The sequence below is a fragment of the Nymphaea colorata genome, chromosome 5, assembly GCF_008831285.2.
Source record: "Nymphaea colorata isolate Beijing-Zhang1983 chromosome 5, ASM883128v2, whole genome shotgun sequence".
Taxonomy (NCBI): Eukaryota; Viridiplantae; Streptophyta; class Magnoliopsida; order Nymphaeales; family Nymphaeaceae; genus Nymphaea; species Nymphaea colorata.
The window spans coordinates 27,071,545-27,082,455 of record NC_045142.1 but is presented as its reverse complement, the minus strand read 5'-3'; the positions used below and the strand labels follow the sequence as shown (position 1 = coordinate 27,082,455).

The window sequence follows — 10,911 nt, the reverse complement described above, 5'->3', positions numbered from 1 at the left end:
AGGACCATGGCGCTTAATCAGCTTTCACGTGTACACTGTAATAATAATAGATAGTGGCGAATCGCATTTTAACATGGGATTTTGGTGATTAATAATATGACTTAAGAACTAATTAAGCTACCCATTTCGACCATCCGCTCTATCGCTGTCGCTCTCATCTTATTCCACCGACAGTTCATCTAGTAAATTTATTACCCGTCCCTTTATCCATCAAGCTAACATCAGTGGGCCATTACTCTTTGCCGTCTAAATCCCGGGGAGCGGGTGACCGGAGAAGGAAGAGGCTCGTTGACGGCAACTTTTCGGACATTCCCTGCATATTCCTTTTAGAATCTACTGCTTGTGGCTTTCTTCCATGGACCAAATAAACTCGTCTCTTTCTACTCGTCATGAGTTAGCGAGACTTGGCAATAAATCCTCCTGTAGCGTAAAATTCCGGTGAACAATGAAAGCAGTTGACCGCAACCGCTCTCTCCGACAAGCGGCGGAAGCGGTTGCGTCTTCATCTGCACCAACCGCGAGCACAGTCATCCAAGCAACCGGTCAAAGTCCCCTTGGGCATATCCTTCGAGAGGAAAGCCGGTTGCTGAGGTAAACGGCACTCGCCATTTTTTACGTTTCAACAGCAAGAAAGCAAGGACATGAATCATCAGCCACTTGAATAATTGATTACTTGTACATAAATCTTCTTCGGAAAATGAAAAGAGGCATTTCAGTAGATTGATGGGATGCCCGTCGATTTGTCTGTGTGGCGTGTGGGGTTGAGGGGAACACTACCACGTCGCCACCGACGAGGAGGAAGCCGCTGGCACTGACATGCAACAGGTGCCCACCACAACCCTGCATTTACTCGTATTGCAGACCGCGATAGTCCCGCAGTAGTCATGCTCACTCCTATGCAGGCGAGTTATTGAGTCAACATGAGAAGCTGCGATTGGTACAACATCTTCAAGTTTAGTCTCAGATGGTAGATTTGGGTCTGAAAACTGAACTATGATTAACCAAGACCCGTGTTTATGAACAGTGAACTATAATGAGAGTGGATGAGGATTTAATTGAACCTTTTGCTCCTCTGTCCCATTTATTGGTTCAAATTGTGAGTTTCATGAAACTGAGACACCATTAATGACTGCAATTGAAGTGCGAGAAAGACGGGTCAAATCTGAAAAACTCATGCGCCACTAAACCACTCACTATTTATTTATATGGTTGCGCCTGAAAGCCTCGATCTCAGATCCGAGGTCGGATTTGCTGAGTCAATATGAGGTTTATCAAATTAAAATTTTAAGAAATACAGACATTAAATCCATGAGAACATTGAAATATATGAGGTCTCTCTCTCTCTCTCTCTCTCTCTCTCTCCCTCTCTCTCTCTCTCTCTCTCTCTCACACACACACACATAGTTGATGCCTGATGCAATCAAGTGACGTCCGGCAAACCACTTAATGACTGTTTCCTAACTGCACCTTAACATGAGTATGCATGCAGATTAATACTGAAAGCTAACGAGCAGCAAAATCTTCAAACTATAATTTCTTTTAACTGTTTAGTTTTCATGAGCTTTTTGACTTATAATTTCTTTGCTTGTGGTGACACCTGCTCTAATTGCCGTCGAAATTACAGTTCCCAGGTGCACGCAAACACGCACACGCATAGTACCGTATGATATGATTAGGTTGAATCTTCCTGGATCTACGCCGGAAGTTCCTCTACTTGGCCCGTGTAGTCGACGGGGAAGTGCTCGACTACTGATGGTGAGTAATATTAGAACTCTCCCGTCTCCACGACTTGTTTTAATTGTGGTTGTTTGAGATAACTATGATGCAGTCTGACCAATTTAAATGGAGCAATCCCTTTAAGATTACATTCATCGAAATAAATTTTATTTTACTGGCAATGGCATTATTTTTGAGAATCTCGACCATTTGATTATCACAATCACAAATCTTCAATTTGAGGTTTTAAAATCTTAAATCATAGGATTCAGCTCATTGATTTCTAACAAGGAACTGAAAACCTCTTGTTTGATAAGTGCAAGGTTTGTATCATGGATTGATCAACTTGCATTCTGAAGTCCCACATGTGTCATATCAAGCCCCTTCTAGTTCAGTCTTTGAGATTTACAGACGTCAAGCCTGATGGAGATCTTAAATCTATAGTTCGCTATAACTGTAGAGTTAAAGTGCTCCGTTTCAGATAGATACTCTTTGAGTCTAAACCTCAGGGTCACCAAACACCTGAAAATAAAAACATCTGACCAGCACTAAAAAAAATAAAAATAAAAGAAAAGTAATTGATAAATCTTGAAAGGTTTTCATTCGTCCTTCTTTTGACGTGCATGGGTAGTTAGGCACAGAGCTACTGTAAACTTCTATCTATAGAAGAGTCTTGACAAGAACATGTTTCAGAGACCACTGAGCTTGAAGCTTAATTCAAAGAACGAAAACTTTTGAGGAACTCATTTCGCATTTATATCAGACCCGTCTCATTTAAAACGAGAATCTATCTTCCGCATCTTATTTTTGCTTGCGAGTTTATTTTTCCATTTTTTTTATTGGTTTGTCTTTTTTATTTTGTCAATGCGTGCCCCTGTTTCTTCACAAGAGTACATATGATATGATGTTACAAGTAACTAGTTCGTTAAATGTGTTTCTCTTCTTCTAAACTATAAAAATCAACACTAAAATCATATTCTCCAAAAACAGACTGAGATTTATGATCTAAGAACCATTATGACCGCTGACTATAATACTTTCATAAAATCTTTAAATTGCTCACTTTAAATATGGGTTGTTATTGTTCCTGTATGAAGAACACATCTATCTATCCATCAAATTTGGGTTGAAATTGGTATTAGTTATTGGTGAGTAGCCGGAAACCTCCTTTTTTTTAAGTCTATTTGGGGACCAGGGTAACAGGCTACCTACAACCGTCAAAATAATAAGATCCAAGTAGTATGAACTCTTGAAAAAATTGGAAAGCGCTACGCGGTTTCAGTCCTCGCTCACTCGTTTCTATTTTTTTTTTTTTCCGAAAGGTTACGACGCTGTCCTCCTTCCCCACATATTAGGTCACTGGAAAATCCACGGTAGTAATTGGTGATGTCAACCGCCGAACACGCGGGGAGGAGATGTTAAAAGCCAAGAAACTCATCTCGCGAACTAATGGAACCAAAAAGGCGGCTAGGCGTTCCCGCCCTTTCATCTCCTCTAATCCTCACCTTCACCCTCTGGGTTTCGGAGGATCTGCTGATCAATGCCGATGGTGAGTTCTCTCTCTGGCGATAGATTCCTATCAAGAGGAGGATGATGAGAATTTGTTTGTCTTTAAACTTCATTGCGCAAGGGAAATAGGCTGTGTGGCATTTTTGTTTTTTGTGGGTGGGCGTTCCTCCACTTGAGGCATGAAAGGTAAGCGAAGTTGGTCGCTTTTTGCCTTTACTTTGGGTGACTCGGCCCATTTGGTTCGATCTGATTCTTTCCGACCAACTGCAGGATGATAATGGTCAACGCCGTGAAGTGGGTGGATGAAGTCATTCCAGATGCTCCTTACGCGATAACGGAAGAATTCATGAACAAGCTTTTTGATGAATATAAGATCGACTACATAATTCACGGAGACGACCCCTGCCTTCTCCCTGATGGATCCGATGCGTACGCCCTCGCCAAGAAGGCTGGCCAATACAAGCAGATCAAGCGAACTGAAGGAGTTTCAAGCATGGAGGTTGTTGGTACCGTTCACATCTCCTCCTCTTCTGCTCTTATATTGTTATTATTTTTGCCTTCCCGCCTGTTCCCGTTAAATCATGGTTTTCATGGTCAGCATTTGTGCTCGACTAGTCTCTCTGGCTTGCAGCAGCATTTCATGCACCGTTAAACTTCCCCGTCTTGCTTTCTGGACAGGCCTGCAAGTTCGACACGGATATCACATTTCCTGCCTACATCTCGAAGGATTGTACAATTCTCCAACGGCAAGATTGTTATTTCGCTTGTTCCTTGCCAGAATTTTAATTACTTATATGCATTTGCAATTTGGTATATTTTTTTCGGTTGGTCGTCCGTGATAAAGGTGTGTATGTCCATATCCGTATGTTACGAACAATGATGAGCAACCGGATAGTTTTCACGGTAAACACGTGGTGTTAGCTTCGGTAAGGGAGGAAGGAAACCTATGAAATCATAAATTGATGCTTGAACTATTCTTTTTTGGGTTATTGTTGTTTTAAGACTTAATCTAATATTTTGATCTAGTCCTGTGGTCCACAACTGTTTCTTGTTAAACTGACCTACTAATGAATGCTGACCATTTTTCTTATACTCGAGCAACTATCGTTAGTATACAGTTGTATTAATTATTTTAGACCTTGAAAAATTATTTCTTCTAGTCGGGTCATAAGCTTTCTCTTCGGCATTATGTAAATTCGTCGTACCTTGGTTTCCTGATATATTTCTGCTGAAATTGCATCTTCAATTTGGGGCTTATTATCATAAGGTCATCAAGGGCACACATACACAACCTTCAATCTCCTGGACATGATGAAATTATGGTTCTAATCATTGTGCTGTCCATCCGACTGATGGACAAACTAGTTCTTTCATGAATTTCAAAAGTTGCTCGACAGTCATTTCATCAGGTCTTACTTCCAAAGTACATATTTTTTCATGTTCTAAATGCTACCGTGGAACATGCCATGAATAACATGCTTAGCTAAGTACGTGGTGCTGATGCTGTGAGCTTACTGAACCTGAACATATGTATAGATATTTATGACTTGCTCAAAAAACTGTTGAATGCCAAGAAGAATGAAAAACAGTAGAACTTTCATATGCGGATGTTTTTAAGATTCTTGTAGTGAGACCAGGTTATGAGGCTCTGCTAAGAGTCTATTTTATCAAGAAAACCTTTAGGATGACAATTTAGGTTACTGATATGAAAACATTGTTCCTGAAAAATGGAAAATATAACAATCTCTCTCTCTTTATATATATGTGTGTGTGTGTTTGCCAATGGTATGGTGCTCTCGGAGTTTCTCCAGTCATGTAATGAAACATTATCAGAAGTTGCATTATATGCAATCAGTATGCGCCCAATATGCACCCAACTTGGTTTATTTTATAGGGTTATGTCTTGGGTAATGCAGTTTAGGACTACAAAACTTGAAAACTTTAAGACTTTAGGATAGACATATTGTGAGTTCATTTATTTCTCTAGCTATTAAGGCCCATATGTTTGCTAGAATTACACGATCTCAAGGCTGTGAGCCTGTGACCTATTAAAAACTATAAATAGATCATATCTGTAAAGTTTGATGAAGAAATAAATGTATCCTTGATGAAACATAAATGTATAATTCCATAGTCACAAATAACGTCTCAGAGTTTTAAACGGCGAGGTTTTTCTCGGGTATAATACGGCGGTTTTGAAAAATACGGGAAAGTTTTTTTTTTAATTTAAAAAACTGAAAATGAGGGGAAAATAAAATAAGTAAGAAAATAATAACACAAACATCAAAAGATAAGTAGATTTGCAACAAATAAAAAATAGAAAATGAAAAAAAAAACTGTTTGGCATTAAAAAACATTAAAAAAAAGTGAAAAAAAACGTGTTTTTTCATAGCATTTTTTCGTTTTTAACCTTTTTTTCAAAAAAAAGTGTTTTTTTTTTAAGTTTTAAATGGCATTTCATTTCTTGCGTTTCTTTCGTGTTTTTTCAAAAATAACACGTTTTTGTGACTATGACACACACACACGCAGACGCATGCATATATGATATATGCATTTGTATATGTATGTGTATGTGATGTGTGCAACTTTAACCTCATTAATTTTGGGGTTATTGCTGCTGGTTCTTAGGGGTTTGTAAATTGAGGTGAATAGTGTGGGGTCCCAAGTTTTTAGTTTAGCCTGATTCCAAAATTCTGCTTTTATGGTGTGTTTCCTTCAAAACCTTGTACCTTTGCAAAATTTTTGGATGAGTCGTATGAAAGACTAGGAAAAGTTTCTTCTTGATGTTGTCTTTAATACCTTAATTTTTCCTACTGTTGTGCTTTTTCGACTCACTTTGACTGTAGATGTATTGGATTCAGGGGCCAGGGCCAGATGCACGCATAGTGCATATAGATGGTGCGTTTGATCTTTTCCATGCTGGAAATGTAGAGGTATAATTTGTGCCCGAGTCTTTGAAAGCTTAGGAGTTAGGATGCATATCGAGGTTGGACTCGTGATGGCAAAGTTGTATAGCAGTATGTGTTTCACGATAGTTGTTTTGTTGCATCATTTGAAATCTGATGTTTTTATTTATTTTTTATCAGTTATGTTTATTCTGCTAAAGTCACTATTGGTATTTGTGCCACAATTTTAAGGACGTTAATGTGCTTGCTGAACCATGTGCTTCTTTTATCGATGAAAAAGTTCCACTGAAAGGCTTGTAGATTTTTACGCATTGATTTTGTAGAACCCCTGTCTAAATTTGAATCTCTCTGGGTCTCAAAGACTTTCTCAATGTCATTGCCATTCTGGCCTCTTTTATCATCCCAATTTCTAAAGCACTTTGATTTTTCTCTGGTTTTGACTCTTTTGAGATCAAACCTAGTCGTCAAGTTGATTATTTTGTTAGTTCTGGAATCCTTCTTCTATCTTCTTGTTGGCTTTTGGGAGCAGAATTGCTTGTCTGTAGAATTTTCTGCCACCTGTATAAAGCAGTATTTCTTTTTTGTTTTTTTTTTGTTCTTAAATTAGTGAAGACTGTACAAATGGCGACAAGCACCAGTATACAACTGTGTATCACCACTGTCATAGGTGTATACTGGTGACTAGAAACAGCAGTATAGGATCTATGATAATGAAATAATTTCCCACTGTAGATACTTATACTAGTGATATAATACTCCAGTAGAACCTATTGAATTATCAGCTCATTATTGCCTGACTTGGGTGGGATCTGCAACTACAACGGCCTTTCTGTAACTTTCTTTGGAAAAACTTCAGTAAAAGAATCACAGGTTTCTTGAGGAGAAGGGTTAGACTCATTTAGTTGTAATCCATACTTCGACAGGATGATGTACCAGGCTGAGGTATTAGTAGAATTTGCTTTCTGTAGCATCTAGAAAAATATGGAACCTCCTCTATCTTAAATTCGTGATGTGATATATAGAATGTGCAATCACATTTTTTCCATTAAATACACATGCAAACATTCATGTTATATCTAGGCAAGAATGCTAGGTTAAATAGGACACTACGTAATTTGAACTCCGAAAAAGTTGTGGCCACTCAAATATTTATTTGGTGTTTGGACCATTTAATATCCATTTTTTTCCAGTGTTTTCCTTATGATGAAAAATTACACCCTCATATATATATTTTATGATATCTTTTTTTTTTTGCCCATCTCTTCCTTTTTGATGAAAAATTCTAGTTGTGGATGATTTTAAATTTTCGTTTGCCTTCTTTAAATAATAGTGACCTCTTGCTTGCTGGTTTCCCAATTTGGATGCTTTTGCAAACTTTTGGAAAAATAAACGTCTGCTAACTTTCGGGCAAATAACAAATCACCGCTTGACAACATGTTTATATATTATCTTTCAAATCTTAATGTGCTTTTTATAAACATATTACAAACTTTGACAACATTTTAACGATCCTTTCAACTTGTGCAATCTTTCACATATTTTTTCAAACTTGCATAAACATTTTTAGAAAATTATTTCCATAAGCACCCAAACTTTTTTTTTCTTGTAAATATTTGTAAGTTTAAATGAAAAATTTCATACTTTTTCAAGAACATCATGCTCTTCTAACCTTTTGGAAAATTTTGGTATTATTTCTCTCACATATTTGCAAACCTTAGGCAGATAGATTATCACATAATTTGAGAGGCCTTTGGAAACGTTTTTAAGGATGATTTTACTTTGTGAAGAAAATTAACTTGTGGATGATTTTAAATTTTCGTTTGTCCTAATGAACTCATTGTTGAATTCATATACTCATAATTTTTTTTTTGAAACTTCATAAACTAATAACTATTTTTTTAAAATTGCAATTTTTTGAAAGGATTTTTTATCATCTTAAAGATTCACATATTTTGTATATTTTCACATTCTCTTTACTAATCTAATTCTTAGATGTTCGACAAAACTTTTTCTGAGTTGTTTGAAGTTTACAACATTTTGAAGAAAACACTTTGTAAAATGTCTGCTAAACCTTCCTAGTTTTCTCCAATTTTAATTTCTGCAATTCCTATTGGAACGTTACAAAGTGTCACAAATTTTTACAACTTTTTGAACTTTGTAAACATTTATTTATTTTATCAAATTTTCATGATATTTGAATCAAAAGTTGAAAAATTCTCAAACTTTTTTGCGCCTTTCTAAATATTTGGCATTCATGTGCATTCGTAATGTTTTGAACTTATATATCTTTGCATAACTTGTGGTCAAATTTTTGTTAAACAAAAATTTTCAGAGTTTTTTTTTTTTTTTTATCAACCTTTTCGTAAACCTTTCCTAAATTGACCACCCTCAGTTGTTTGTTGTTTGTTGTTTATTCGAGTGATGACTACTATATGATAAGCGGAACATGTTCGAGCAACATTCTTCTGAACGTATGTTATTGGTCATGGTTCTCCTTTGCCCATAAGTGAATCTGATTTGGGTATGCTTGCGGAGCAAACAAGATTGTACCAGTCATTTGCTCATATTGGTCTGCAAAACAATTTTGAATCGGTTCATCCCATATGTTAACTTCATGATTTCATGCTTCGGCCGGCCGTCATTGTACCCAAAGCAGTACACATACTCAAATCCAACAATTTTTGGATCACATAAGACCATTGGTTGAGATCCGCAATCAAATCAGAATCCCCTGTGGACCGTGGTTTCCTAATGCAGAGGTTGGGATGGTTCAGGGGATGGTGGACTCAAACCATTCACATTGCTTGGTGGCCAGCAGCAGCCTAACCAAACGACGCTGCCGCCTTTTGGGTGCAGGAATTTGTGTTGCAGTGGGAGCATACAGATGAGTTGGGATATGATTTGAAGGATTTCATAATACCCTGGTCCATGTTGCATTATGAAGAGAGCTGTATGCTTTTGCAGCGCTTGCAAACACTGGATGTGGAATGTGGCGTTCTGGTTGCAGTCGATTTAGATGCCAGTCGACTGAGAATGGTCTTGGGTCATGTAAATGTTCTTTTGCAGCATGCATGAGGTTTGTGGTATGTAGAGTGCCCCTCAGATTTGTGTCCATCCCTTGCATGCGATACCGAGAACGTCGAGCCCAGCTGGGGGGTCCAAAGTCGGAGGCTTGGGGCCTGGGGGGTGGTGTAAAAGTCCCAAGTGTAGGAAAGCATAGGGGTGCCAAAGTGCCAGTAGGTCTTATTGACGCAAACTCTTAAGTGATCATCCCGATTGACTGGACTGGAATTCCACGAAGTTCTTCAAATTTTCAAATCAAATCGTGGGCATTTGATCGTTATCATCATCGTATGATTGTTAAGGGGAGAAATCGTGAGCTTACGCCTTATAGGGGGAGGGGAAACTGGAAGGGCATTGACGAACAATAGAGGGCGAGTTGAAGTATATTCTTGCAGATCTCAATGATAAAAAAAAGGAGTGTGTCTCCGATCCAGATCATGGTAAAAGGTAACCCATTCCTTCCCTTTAGCTTCTGCAGTTTTTTTTACGGCACTATCCTGATCTTGATTCTGCTGCAAACTTAATTTTTCTCGAGTCTATGCGGAAAGAGTTAAGGGCTCTCGTTCTGCCTCTTGATTGTATCTAAGCGGATTGAATTCATTCCCTATAATGCTTGGGAAAGGGATTGTGACGTTTTTAGAAGGGCCATGACTAGTTACAAGTCAAGGAATGAGAGCTGTTTCAGTAGGTTATTTATCATGTTTTGATTTCTTCGTTCAGTGCTTTCCGTTCGTCGAATTTCCATATATACTAGTATATTTATTTCTTTCTTTTCTTCGCTTTTTAACTCATTGATTTTTAACTTTCCTTTGCCTTGGGTTGTTTATTTTTTTGTTTGAGCAGCATGAACCCCACTATTGTGTTAAAGCTTCGTGTTAGAATGTAGACATGGTACTGAAAACTGGTTTGCAGGGTGATTATAAACGTGGCACCTGTCGTTTGTATGTCCTAACAACGGGTGGCTCCTTTCAAATACACGCCTGATTTCAAATTTGGCATTGATTTCAAGTCACAGAAGGTGCAGCATTGCTTTCATCGGTGTCCAATGCCAATTGTGAACAACGAAAACTATCGTTCGTGGATGGTTGGAAGGTGTTGCTGAGTTCTGCCTGTCGACTAATGAACATCCTCTCAATGAATGGCTTGTTTCCATTAGGCACTTGCATTGCTGCTATCGGTGTAAATTGACGGACAAAAATATAGCTATAGAAAAGTATACAAGCATCAGCTGAACGCACCTGAGGGAGAGCAAATAACAATTGTAGTATAAGTTCGCCGAGCTGGCGCTTAGTTAAAGTAGGATATACCGGTGGCAAAACCACCGTTAAACTTCATATAAGCGAAAACTAGAGGCGAAGAAACCACTGGTATGGATCTATAGCGGTGATGATTACAACCGATACAGATCAATTAAAGGTTAGTCTAATGAGATTTTAGCCTTTTGGGACAGAAGCCTAGTGAGATTTTAGCCTTTTGCTCCTCTGTCCCGTTAATTGGTTTGAAATTGTGAGTTTCATGAAAATGAGACACCATTAACAACTGCAAGAAGTGGGAGAAAGGCGGGTCAAATCTGGAAAATTCATGGGCCACTAAACCACTCGCTTCTTATATGATGCATAATGCGGAAACTTCTTCTCGTTTAGGAATACTGAGAAAATACCCTACATATTTCTCATTTATAAAATTTCTCTTTTTCTTTTTCTCACAAGTGATAGGT

The 10,911-nt window shown here is 37.9% G+C and overlaps 1 protein-coding gene across 4 annotated transcripts; it reads left to right on the top strand.

Moving 5' to 3' along the window:
• Nucleotides 1-2,985: 2,985 nt before the first annotated feature.
• Nucleotides 2,986-10,569, top strand: LOC116254871 (ethanolamine-phosphate cytidylyltransferase-like). 4 transcript variants are annotated; one of them, XR_007573505.1, is made up of 6 exons: nt 2,986-3,265; nt 3,496-3,731; nt 3,904-3,971; nt 6,087-6,158; nt 8,988-9,641; nt 10,107-10,569. XR_007573505.1 is itself a non-coding variant. In XM_050078116.1 (5 exons), the coding sequence occupies exons 1-5, from the start codon at nt 3,132-3,134 to the stop codon at nt 10,176-10,178; spliced, it is 582 nt and encodes a 193-aa protein (XP_049934073.1). In that variant the 5' UTR covers nt 2,986-3,131; the 3' UTR covers nt 10,179-10,535. The 4 variants fall into 4 exon arrangements, 3 of the variants coding, with proteins under 3 accessions (XP_049934073.1, XP_031486352.1, XP_049934074.1); XM_050078116.1 differs by lacking the exon at nt 8,988-9,641 and having other exon boundaries at nt 10,107-10,535; XM_031630492.2 differs by lacking the exon at nt 10,107-10,569 and having other exon boundaries at nt 8,988-10,086.
• Nucleotides 10,570-10,911: the final 342 nt, after the last annotated feature.